Source organism: Sinohyriopsis cumingii, chromosome 5 (genome assembly GCF_028554795.1).
Source record: "Sinohyriopsis cumingii isolate HCF-2022 chromosome 5, ASM2855479v2, whole genome shotgun sequence".
NCBI classification, from domain to species: domain Eukaryota; kingdom Metazoa; phylum Mollusca; class Bivalvia; order Unionida; family Unionidae; genus Sinohyriopsis; species Sinohyriopsis cumingii.
Window position 1 is genome coordinate 122,126,102 of NC_142965.1, and position 13,530 is coordinate 122,139,631.

General features: G+C 35.5%; 1 protein-coding gene across 5 annotated transcripts in view; it reads left to right on the plus strand.

Annotated features, from left to right (window-relative positions):
- Nucleotides 1-13,026, plus strand: part of LOC149800097 (uncharacterized) — an 88,699-nt gene extending 75,673 nt beyond the window's left edge. For 4 of the 5 annotated variants that reach the window (XM_089959665.1, XM_089959669.1, XM_089959666.1 and 1 more), the window contains 3 exons: nucleotides 5,572-5,690; nucleotides 7,339-7,446; nucleotides 11,272-13,026. In XM_089959665.1, the coding sequence (XP_089815791.1) occupies nucleotides 5,572-5,690; nucleotides 7,339-7,446; nucleotides 11,272-12,632 (1,588 nt within the window). In that variant the 3' untranslated portion in view covers nucleotides 12,633-13,026. The remainder of the gene's footprint in view (nucleotides 1-5,571; nucleotides 5,691-7,338; nucleotides 7,447-11,271) is intronic. The other variant, XM_089959668.1, reaches the window with a different exon arrangement.
- The last annotated feature ends 504 nt before the right edge of the window (nucleotides 13,027-13,530 follow it).

Here is a 13,530-nt window from a genome sequence, read left to right on the forward strand (position 1 = left end):
TTGTTTTAAAAAATTATCGATTTTATCATTGATGGCCTCTGTGTCTTTTCAGCTAAAGTCACGAAGGCACACATGGTAAGATACGCTTGTGATATCTGACCATGTCGCTGGAACATTTAGTTGAAGATGCGTGGGGTAATGTTCACCTTCAGCCTGGACGTGAGTGTTTGTTGGGCCTTAGGGTAGCAAAGCCTTCGAGTGCAGAAACTTTGATATGATTGACGAACGTATTTTCGAAAGAAACTTCACATCATCTTTGCCTGATTTGTTTGTGTGCGAGATCATCGCTCGGTAATGTCCGAAATCACCCACGCGCGTGTGGAACTAGAACTCGGGGACTTGGAATCATTGACGTGTATACGCGAAAGCTTCAGCAGCAATGATACCTGCGACACGACGTCGGTTTTGTTCGTTCATCAGCGATCATGCACACAACTTGACCCAGGGTGGCCTGTGAATGAATTTTAATATGTAACTAAGTGGTTGTTGCACGAAGCTGCCTTACAGTCGGAAGTGGCACCTCTCAGCAATCTTATTCCACAGTCTTGCGTGAATGACCGAGTTGAATGCGGTGGTGCATGGATAATGAGCTCATTGTCCAAATGATGGGTTGTGATTTTACGGCGTCCATCAAACGACGTACAATATTTTTGTGTTAGGGTAATTGGAAATTGTAAATTCGGTAATTTGCAGACGAATAGGCTTGTCCAATGTCACTGTAAAATTCAGCATCAAACGTGTTGGATTGTTATTTATTATATGCTCATTTTTTCGCCGTTAACTTTGCATTGTCAGAATAGTTCAGTATTTTACGATATTGAACTCGCGTGCAATTCATATTTAACTCAGCGATCAAAAGAACTACTTTCTATTGTAAACAATAATGGATGCAAACGCCGGCACTTTTTATTTATTTTATTTGTCTGTGGATGAAGTAAACCAACTGAATGAACTAAAGCAGAGGTTTCATGGACTGCCATATACCAACTGCTTTGGCACATTCCGCGTTAACGTTTTTGATGCAATGTTTCGGATTTAGGAAAGCTATAGACACCAGACAGGATCCTTACGAATAACATGCAAGTGACAAGGTATAAACTGTCTTCTTTCGCTGGCAATAAGAATGGCAAAAATATACTTACCGTTTTACATCCTGAATTTCCTCAAAATGTACTTTCTTAGTTCTGCAATTCCGAACTACATGAGCCATGCCATGGGTTCTCAAGATTAATTATACATTTCTAAATTGTACTGTAATTTCGACTATATTCCAGGTGCATTTACATCCTTTTTACTGCACTCCAAATGAAATAAACATTATATTCCATAGCGTCTTTTTGATAATTGCAATTGAAAGTCTTCATATTTGTCCCACATTATGATTTCAAACATTCAATGACAGAACAGAAAAACACTTGCAGATGTCAACACGCTGCTCAGTCACCGCTGAAATCCGATGTACTTTGTGTAAAATTGGCACAAAAATCCAGTCCATATTCATGAAATTTCTTAGAAACGACAAAAATGCCAAAATCTATTCATTCTAGATCAAATGGAAAAGTTGTTGCAATGCGCATTCATTCACAATACGATTCCAAATTTCAATTTTCAAGACCAAAACTTTCGAAAAGTTACGCGTAACGCGAGACTAATTTCAAATTGATGTGGGCGGAGTTATGTTATGGATTTTGATTCATTTGACTTGGAAATTGCTTAGGGAAATTTGGCTTCTTGTCTGCTCTGATCCGCTTCTGTTGCGTTGTTTATCAAATCGTATTAGCTCTGACGGTTGGTGAGTGTAAATGCCATGAATGTATTATATTACCAAGGCATTTATCTAATTGATTTCCCCTTGGTAATCTTCACTGTTCTCGCTGTCTTCGCTGTGTTTGCTATTTTCGCTGCCGTCAGTGTCTTCAATGGCTAGGTTTGGTGACTCGGTCAACGTCAACGACTTGATGTCTTTTTTTTCAGAATATCATACATTGACTTTGCACGCTTCTTGTTGTTTTCATCGCCGAGATTCCGTCGTGCCGACTGTAACGCGACCTCTTTGTTTCAGTGTGTTCCGATAATTTGAAATAATCATACAGCATATTCTGGACCTCTGTAAGAAACCGAGATGATGCATTTAAATTAAATAGCAAGACATTTTCTGTGACGTTATAGATGCAACACTGCTTGGGTAATGCATTTTCTGCATCAGCTCCACTCATGAATCTAGCACGAAACTGCACGCGTTATATGGTGGTAGTTTCGGCGTCGTTATATAATACTTGCTGAAGTTATTAATGTAATATTCGCACACAAAAGGGAACAATATATGTTTGGATTGTACTTATCGAAAGCATTTCTTTGAAATGTATATTCGATTCGCTATCTTAAGCTGTTTCGTATATTTTTTACAATCAAACGACGTGTTATTAATTAGTGTTGACTACGGCGATTTGAATCAGCAACCCCAAATAAGCTCCTCCACTTTCGACGACCACCTAGACAGCTCATCGGTTGTTTCAAACCAAACTAAGTCTCTTGCAATTTGCATGTATCATCAACTAATGAATACTAATACTACATCGTCAGATTTGACTTTTATATTTCATTTGCAACTCAAGCAAAGCTCGACTGTTTTCTCGATTGGTAAAGAAAAATACAATTTCCGTGAGCGTGATTCGGTCCTGGAATATTTCAATGAACAGTGTAATACACTAACATTTTCATGGAGTGAAGTTAAGCATGAACTTAACAGCCGTGGCCAATCAAATTGCGTGGTGACGATTATCGTGTAGATGTCTCCTTTATCATTGTTAATATCGCATACATTTATGCACATACTTTGTCGATCATTATCTTAGCTCTCATCTGGTGTGGCAATTTCGATGTCTCAAATTATCAAATTATCACGTCCACCAACAATAATTTGTGACGTTTTCAAATTGGTAATATTCATTTAACTGTTGAGAGCCTTACTTTTGCAAGATTTCTGTCCTTCTTTGACAGTTATAAGCTGAATTTTGCCTCCGCCACAATATGTGTCAGGCTAGAGATGCTGTTGTGGGTATTCCACAGCTTATCAATACTGCTTGCTGCTGAGGTTTTGCAGGGCAGTCTCGGGGACGCTCATGGAGGTGACAAGTAGCTCCCAGAAATGCACTCGCGTGAACAAGACACCCAGTAATATCGATGGTACAGAAGGCATGAACTCGGATAAGCAATACAAATCTCAAAATCTTCAAGTAGCTTTAAACGAATTTCAGATATAATAATGGAGTAGGTTATACACGAACCTTCAATAATATTCAACGTTGGATATCTATTTGATATGTTAAGTGACAATTGAAAGTTCACTCTGAGTGAATCGATCATCGAATGGAACACTCAGAGAATGTGTAATCTTGATGATTGTAAAATAAAATTAAAGACACTATGCAGTATTTCGAGTGCTTAACAAATACAAATGTTCCTAGCATTTTCGGAATGCATTTTTTTTTCTATTTAGAATCCGACACTGTTTGTTACAACAATAAAGAAATACAATAAAATAATAAAACCAGAAGTCTGGATAGACTGCGGAGAAGTATTAAAAAACAATGCAGTCTGTAAGCTTGTTAGGTTTGAATTTCATATGTTAAATTCTTAATATTTATAACCAGTGATATATGTGTAGGAAACGAAATTAACGAATGCCACAATTCTTCACATGAAAGTAATCCCGTCTTTTTTAGACTGCGTTTTTTTAAAACTAAATTGGGAAAGTTTAAGCATCATTAAACCGAATTGAGTGTATAAACGATTCAGTGTTATTTGTATACGTTTTTTTAAATGAATAACTTATGTATTTGATTGGGATGACCCACATCAGTTTCCAGTGTTGGGTGTCATTGTTCAGAACACCATTATGCCTGTTATCGAAAGCGTAGCCTAATATGCGCCGTCTGTCCGTTTAATGTTGTTAAATAATTTTAATACATATTAAAGTACTTTAAGTATCACCTTATTCATGTTCTGTGCCAACATTTTATTTCGTATTTGAATAATCCGAGCAAACGTGATGTCAGTACAATCTGTAGGATTGGATACGAACGGAGTTACAAGGAAATGTATGACCGTTAGTTTCTGGAATTACAAGTTTGATTGACAGCAGTAGCATATTTCACGAACCCTGATTACTTCAACGGACAATTACTTAGTTGCGATTCCTGCCTTTGAAATAATTTCCGATGGAAACCAGAAATGTAGCGTCAATACCTAAAACAACACGATGTACGCAGACGGAAATACCTCTACGTGAATATGACAGTGGTGTGAACATAACATACAAGCTTTTCGTGACTCTCTTACTCTATTTCTGTGAAGTATACTAGCATTTATATTTTGTTTCATTTATATATCCCCTGAAGGAAAGCACCCGTACAATTTACTTAAGTCACCATTTTATACTTTGTCTCAGAATACAATCTGCTGTCAAGCGATCTTTCTGTTTTCAGCCAGCTGCGCAGCTAAAAGTGTGGCGCAGAAGAAAATTATTTTTCTCCTTTTCCCATATCTGCCTTATAAATATTTTTTAGCGTATTAACTGATTCTAAGTATTGCATCCTAAATTTTCTATTTGAGTTTTAATAGTTTGGTTTTGTGTTTTATACCTGTAAAGAAACTGACGCAAGGAATATACCTATATCCGTTACAATAAACTTTAATGGAATTTTAGTTTAAAAGAAACAAACACAAAAGCAGCAACAACAACAAAAAACAACGAAAATAAAGCAAACCAAACAAAAACTAAAAGGAAAAAAGCAAAGGTAAACATTGTACGTTTCTAAGCATGCAAATTAATGACCTATTCAACTTGTTTTCATATTTTAATGCTAATGTTTGTTTTACCAACACATCAAATAAAGTCATGTAAAAAGCTGACGTAAATAAGCAACTTTAAAATGTACTTTGTATGATATTGCGAAAAGCAAGCGATTGAGTCTGTGATCTTATGAAACATATAATTATGCAGTTAATAGACGCCAGACTTTAATGGATACACGGTTAATTATTACATTATATTACGCCGCCATTACCTAAGGTTAATTACATTTGAGAAAAAAGATATTTAAAAAAAAAACAACAATTGGAATGAGTCCACCTTTTTCGCTTTGGAATGATCAATGCCTAGATTAATTTATGGTAAATTATCAAATTGGAAAACTACAACTATCTGTGCATCAACAACTAATTAAATTTGAGGATTTAGAATAACTTCCACAATGATCAAACTTGGCGAATTTGGACATAAAGTTGAATCCAAAGTAAACATACAATGGAACAATACATTTTTCTACTTGTGAACTGTGTCCGTTCCACCAAAATATAAATACTAAATTTAACTTATCTAAAGACAAACAGTTAAAAAAATTCACGAGTTCCTTTTGCAATTTTTTTGTTGCATATACGGTTGAATGTGACTATTTAGAAAAAGTTAATTGTATCCACTTGTAGTAAATTATTTCTTTTACATTCAGCCATTCGTCTTGTTCTTTGAGCTAAAGAGAAGTACTTTTCACTTTGTTTTCACTGTTGCAGACATATGAATTTCTCCAACATCAACTTGCAAACCAATGGTGGGCAAATAGACGTACGGAATATTCTTAGGGAGACTTATGAGTCCATCACTTGCTCCACCAGTGAGCACCCGGATCGAGGTTAGACACGTGATACAGCGTGGGCATGGGTAGCATGTCCACAGCTGCGGGCTTTAAAACGTTAAATGAATAGACCGTCTTTTGTACCCACTTATTTGAGGAGTCTAACTGCAACCAACATAGACCTTCATCTACCATAATACGCCGGAAGATCAGGGTCTGTGTCGTTTGTTCTACTGTTTATCTCTCCCAATCCTTAGGGACCCAGATCAGTCCGCGCATAAACGGTATAAACAACTGCATTCTACGCAACATGATTAGGATAAATGGGATGAGGTTGAAGAGTATTGTCAGCATTTTAGTTTTAAAATAATATATCTGCCACACAAAAATTAAGATGCGTTTAGGGAATATTCTATACATGTTTCTATACCATAATTATAAACCAGACTAAGCATTAATATTAATATTAATATTATTATTATTATTATTATAGCCAAAATTACATTCCATTTGCGAAGTATACAGTTATGCAGTGTTCTGGAAGTATGGTTTTCTTCTTTTTCTATGTAATGAAGAGACTTCTTTCGTATTGTTCATGATGTCAATTACTACCAATGAAATTGCAATTAGAATGTCCTTTTATTATATAATGTTCTGTCGGAAAGAAACAACTGATTTGGGAAACCTGACTGCGGTGTTATAACAACAGATTGACTGATGTATGGTACTCTTGTATGTCTATTCACAGAATTTAATTTTATATCATTATTTTCATGAATAATGCACAGAATTGCCATGCAGAGTTATGCTATTGTAGCTGGAGTTGCATCTACCATTTGCTAATGATACTTGTGCGCACCAATGCCGGATTATCCTAGTGGCAAAAGTAGCATATGCTACGGGACCAGCACTTTCAAGGGCCCCACACTAAATACTTTCAAGCTATCAGTTACTTACATGTAAGTAAATAAAACTATTACTGAAATGTCAGATATATTATTCGTATTATCTGGCTGTATATCAAATGAAAAAATACAATTACTTTACTATTCAAGTTAAAAATGTATGTGTTTTAATATTGAAGTTTTTTTATTTAAATTTAGGGCCCCTTTATAACATATGCTGCAGGCCTTGCATTAGCTTAATCCGGTACTGTGCGGCACATACTTCAACAATCATGTCTTGGTGACCGTTTAAACGAGATCAGCAACTTCTATGAAGACCAGTAGACCGATTTGAAAAAGTGGTAGGGAAGGCTTGAAATTTATAACACGGTTGTGAACTAGAGACAGTCATTTTCACATATTTGAACACGTCCATGCAATATAATTTAGAATATTTATCTTATAATGCTTATGTGTAGAGTTTTCTAGAGCATAATCCGATCTCTGCCATAGCATGAATCGCTGGTAGAGCAAGGTCTTCGGTATTGCTTGTTTGTGAGATTTCAAGTCTGCAGCCTTAATCCTTCTTATTCTTTGGGCGCATTACACAAAGGCAGAATGGTTTACGTTTTTCGCATTTTTGTATTTTTGTATGCGTTACACATAATATAGATCGTAAGAATGAATCGCCTGTATGTCGACCATATATATAGAGATATAGTAGGAAGCAGATTTGAATATATATATATATATATATATATATATATATATATATATATATATATATATATATATATATATATAATGTTTATTACATTCAGATATTCATATGTACCTCACAGGATGCCCTTTTTGTTGTCATGGAAACGGTGTGTGTCGAGATAACACTTGCCACTGTAGCGGTAACTTTGACGACAAGACATATTGCGGTATGTAATTCAATATTTAATTTGATTTTTTTTTATATAAAAAAAAACAGTTTTATTTGTGATCCTAAACAAGTTTCTAATAGAAAGTCTATTATTTAAGTTTCGCATTAGACCGAGAGAGATAATCGGAAGCCACGAAAGTTTATAAAGGAACTGTTCCAGATGCCTTCCAGATGAATAATGTGATGTTTTATTTCAATCTTCGACGATCATAAAGTCTTCTAAACATTAAAAATATTTTGAACTTTTTGACTATTAATTCGTGATAATATTTATCAACAGCAAAATAAGGTAATTCGAAAGGTTACTTTTTCGGTAAATTTTTCACGATTTTGCTCTCAGTAAGCAAATTTAAACAGAGGAAGACCACATTTTTTCGTTTTATAAAAATTATGAAAACAAGTTTCAACATTACATATAAACTATCAAAAAGATTTGAAACGGACAAAGTCTCATCAGTGGTACATTCATCTCCATTTTTTTACTGGTCGTCGATGATCCACTTCGTTCCACGTCGATCGCTGTCCTATGTGGCTAGCAAGAACTGTGATTCGAGCATGATACAGCTGTTCTTGTGATAGCAAGCTCAAATCATTTTTTGCAACGAGAGAGATCGTTGCACATGTTAGTTTTTAATATGACGATTTTCATGATGTCCGTCTTAATTCAGAGGATATGCTGTGTGTGAATGATTTGACTGAGACAAATTGACATAAAGTTTGTCTTTGTCTAGAAAGACCACTGTATTTGTTTCCAGATGTCTCCCTAGGTCAAACCAGCCTCCAAAACCCCAGAACAAAACAAAACAAAACAAACAACAACCAAAAAAGCATTAAAAAATGGAATAAATCCAAAAATCAACCCCCCCCCCCCAAAAAAAACCCCAACAGAAACCCAACCAAATTAAACCCATAAAGAAACAAAACAAATAGATTGACTCGGTTACGTGCAGTAAAACCATTCCGATAGCGGAGCAGTGTATACTGTTTACACAACATGCCAAAGGTCGATGAAGAATGAAGTGGATCGATGATCCTTGGCTAGCAAAGATGAGATAGATTAGGATAAAACTGGACAAATGGACAGACTGGGTGCTTTGACTGTAGAAATTTACCGTCCTATATAGAATCAATGAAAGAAGAAGTTGCGCAGCTCCCTGACATAAAAAATGGTAAGCTTCAATTCATCGCTGCCTTGGATAAGCGCCTGAACGACATGTACAGGCATATTTCACTATAAAATCCCGAATGCTTGCAATACTGAACATGTTGATGGAACCGTCCATCCCAAGTCAGTCGTGATCAGGATAGCCCTGTTTGATTTTGGTTCTAAAATTATTTTCAAATTATTTTCAAGGAAAACAGATTTATATACAGAAATCTCAAGAATCAGCTTGGAATTCCAAACTCAGAACTCCAGCATAGTTTATTGAGTAACGTTCAGATTTAGATTGTGTGATTCTGCGAAATATTTCTCAATGATAATACTAATCAGCCATCATGGACGCTTTCCATTTGAACGAGAAAACGAATAAAATCGGTCTACTTCTATATATGTACACATATATTAAATATAAAGGAAAAATGTCATCTGATTTGGAATATATTGTGACTGAACGGATACAATATTTGTCTAAACAGACTCTCTCTCTCTCTCTCTCTCTCTCTCTCTCTCTCTCTCGTGTCCTCAAATTTTATATCGGCTTGGCTCGAAAGAGATTTGAAAACGAATTATCTGTCTGCTTTTAACTCTATCTCATTACATTTGTTATTCGATGATCTCAGCGTTGATTTGTTAAATGACCATCAAAGTAAATGAATTGATACTGTACAACTATCTAATTTCACTCAGTTTCACTCGAAGCAAAAATACGTGATGAAATCCTACCAAAATCAAGCAGACTATCAACCGCTTGCTTAATAAACACAATCATTGCTACGGGAACCATTGCAACTTATCTGATGTTAACCAGAGTGTTGTCATTTTAAAACACGTAATAGATCATCAGCAAAAACAAATATGGACCCATATGTATTACCAACCTTGTCTAACATTTTTTGGAAAAGATATCGCCTTTCATCTTTCCTGATTTCTAAAGAAATGCCAGGTTTCAGAGAAAGCATTCATGAAAATGTTGATTGAAACATGGCTATTAGCTAAAGACGACAGACAAATAAGAAAACTTTCCATGTATATTCAATCAGAATTTTTCTGGAAATATTGATACATAAACATTCTCTCTGAAATTAATCAATATGTATGCATATGTTACAAATTCAATACACGAAGGTGCTCATTGTACAGTTTATGTAAATATGTCTGTACCCTTTTTTCGTTCGTTTTGAATATTTATGTTTATACTATTAGATTTTTTGGGGGAATAAATGTAGACCAAGCGATCGTAGGATACCTTCTCCTATACAAGAACTATTCTTATTGAAATACTTTTCACAATCGTACGCTGATGCTACCACTCCCCACCCCACCCACCCCAACAAATAAAAAACACAAAACCAAATAAACAAAACACGATGACTAATTAACAGTTTTTTTATTTAGTTACATTTCAACACGTAGGCATTAATATTGGCCGCCATGTATAGCCTATCTTGTGCTGAAAAATGGCGTTAAAACATACAACAACAACATCAACACGTAGGTTGATAAACATAATTAACGTATCCGTCCTTATCTATTTCCGTAAAAAAATTCCAAAAAAATCAAAAAATATTTGTTTGCGACAAAAGCCTTAACAAATCAGCCTGACTTAACACTGAATATTTTTCCCAAATCAAGTCACTGGCAGCGACCACTGTTTAGAGTTTTCGCAGTGATAAACCTACCTGTACCGAGACAAGCAAAAATAAAACAATTTTACTTATGATTTGACTAAGTTACTTCCCAACCTATATATCCCTATGTCAAAATGTCTTACTGAGAACAAATATGGAACCTTTATTTGTTTCTTTAGGGTATATTTCACTGATTATATTCGAACCATTTTTAAAACGAGCTCATAAATGTTAAATAAACTCGAATTCTACCCGGTTTTGGTCGTTTCAAAAACTACCACAAAGTATCACAATCGAATCAAATTTCGTCTTTCTGATTATGCCATAACACAAAATCGAGATACCTAACTCGGATGCCAACACTAATTTTACATCACCAAACTCATACATATATCTTTTACTTATTTTAATCTCGTCTTTCTATTTATGTGTGCATATATTATATGATTACACGTTAATGTGCGGGACACTGTAAAAAGCGTTCTCGTTCCTCTTTTACATCTGCATCACTGTTACTTTAAATCATCATCAGTACATCCAGTAAACCGAACGAAATCTTTGAATAAAGCATGTTTTAATAAGTATTTTCAGTATGCAAATTAACCTTACTTACCACCTCCAAGCTAATTAATTATGACCAATAGGATGGACAGCAGCTAGTTGCCTAGTGCGTCTGGTTACTCAGCGTTATGTAACACGAGTTAATTTGTGGGAGCAAAATATTAGGTCAAGTCTGACAGTGTGGAAGATATATAGTTACTTTGTGCTCAAATAATGATGTGTTTAAATTTCTAGCTAGCTTTTTATTCCAAAAGGTAAGTTTGCAAAATTGTACGGTTTCTTTTTTTAATATTAAATCTTGGAAAATATTTACTGACGAAAATGAGTCTGTTAGGGAATAGAAAAAAATAGTGGAAGTATTAAAACTGTGAATGCAATGTGTGTTTTCAGTACAGAGTAATGTTTTCTTTAAATCAAATACGAATGTCGACTTATTTTATAAATTATAACAAATTCTTTTCTTTATTTTCAGATACCAAGAAGCCTATATCAACTTTATTTGTGAGTACTAGCGATCCTCGTCTCATGCAATCGGTTCTTCCAAACGGTGATATTGTGGATATTTATGGCACAAAGAGAGCGGATTCCTCTAACGTCCGCTTCCAGAGTTACCGTCTAAGGACTGTTCCTGATTTCCGGCCACTGGAGCTGGACCTTGATCAGGATTCTAATATCCGAAAAATAAGCTCTCCGAATGGCTACGAGATGATATTTGAATGGGTGTCCAACTGCACACTCGATGGTCATATCTGGACAGCAGACGGCCTGAAGAAAAATCTCAGACGCATCTCACTATGCCAGTCAATGAGGACGAGTTTGGATGGCATAAAGATCACAAGGAATGTTATCAAGAGAAATAGAATGGGTACACATGATTACTTCAGCCGACCGACGAGAAGCGTAAACAGAATGCGAATTCCTGTGAAAAATGACGATCCTAGAGTGGTGTATATACCAATCATTGTGCGGCAGTGTGGGCAATCTCACAAAGATGCAGAAGTGTCTGCAATTTTTGAACCAGTAGGATTTGAGGGCAATATAACGGCGCAGTTTGAGATCAGAGCGCAGAGATATGAATATAGTGATGAGGTCTTTATACAGGTTCCGAATACTCTTTTACACCAAGAATATATCAACACCCAAAAACTTTGTAAAAGTGTGCTAAGGCATGCGAAAGGATTATGCAGAAAGGCAAGAGATATGCCCAGCAGAGCGCTCTGTTCAAATATCCAGGTGGAGGAGATTTCAAATGACATAATTAGTTCTCCCATTGAAACATTTAGAAGAACTTGTAACATTTTGTATGAATCCGTCAACAACTTTTGTGAAAATATTTTCCGTATGATAGAAAAAGATTCACTAGGGTCATGTGAGGATTCGTTTAAAAACATTGTGAATATTTTTGATTATCATGAATTTAATGTTATTCCAGTTGCAAAATTGACAGAAAATAGAATTTTGAGAGGTGTTCCTAGGCACGTTTTTCTAAAAAGATCAGATGGAATGGAAGTAAGTCCATTATTAATAGAGGACAATAAGCCATTGTTCAAAATTACATCAGTATCAGTGAACCCCAAAGATCCGGCTCCTCTAGACGTTTACCAAGTACGCGTTGATTATATCTGTGCCACGAATTTCACAGCTGTGAAAATGGACGTTACTGGAAGTGATAAATACTGGAACTCAGCCACATGTTTTGGGATTAATCCGTGCAGCTGCTGTACGTTACACGCAGCAGGAGCATCAAACGCTGTGATTGACCGAGTCACTATTCGTGTAACAGACACGTTGACCAATGTAAATCTCACAAAGGAACTTGTCATCGTTTTCTGATTTTGAGAAGAGCCTCAGACGTTTTAAAGTTGTGCTATACCTTACATCCAAAAGTGGGTCTTGGCATGGTACTTTGATTAGACTCAATGAAGAAGACTAAAGGTCTGCTTGTTGCAGGTCTAAATCTTACCTTGTATATTAATTTTGGATTATTATTAGTTTATGCCTATATTCATCATTCAGCATTTATTGCGTATCCTAGTAGGTTTAATATTGCATCAGTATGGAACCTGCAATCAAGAATTCTAACTGAGAGCATCTCTCATGAATACAAAAATGTACTTTATAATTGACGGGACACCATGATGTGTGAAGACTTGAGTAAACGTGTCAGAGAGATGTGTATATTTGTATGTAACTTTACTTTGACATTAAACGTAAACTGTTTTTATAACCACTTATACCTCCTGTTACCACCAATACAAGTAACATAATGATATTCTTACGTTGTAACTAATTGACATTACATTACTGTTATTACATAAATACACTTATGAAATATTGCTGACGAAGACCGGGAAATATATGAAAATAGGGTCTTTTATTGCGGGATATTGTGACCAGCATGGATTTAGTTGTTGGCGGCTATGACTAGTTGGAGGACATTTCATGTAGTAAGCTGTAAATGGCTGGTAACACACACACACACACACACACACACACATAGAGAAGATATAAATTCTCTAAAGGATGTAGCTGTTCATGGTGTAAATCCAGCAATATTGCTGCGTTAACCTCGTTACTTAAAAGTGGATATAGAGATGTAATGTAGAAACGAAAATAGCTGTATTCTCATTTTATTCCGGGATTGTTTTTCCTAAAGCTTTCCTTTCAAAGGATCCTTGAATCTGAACATTTTGCATGTTGTCTAAATACTTAAACGTGGTCAGTTAATGAG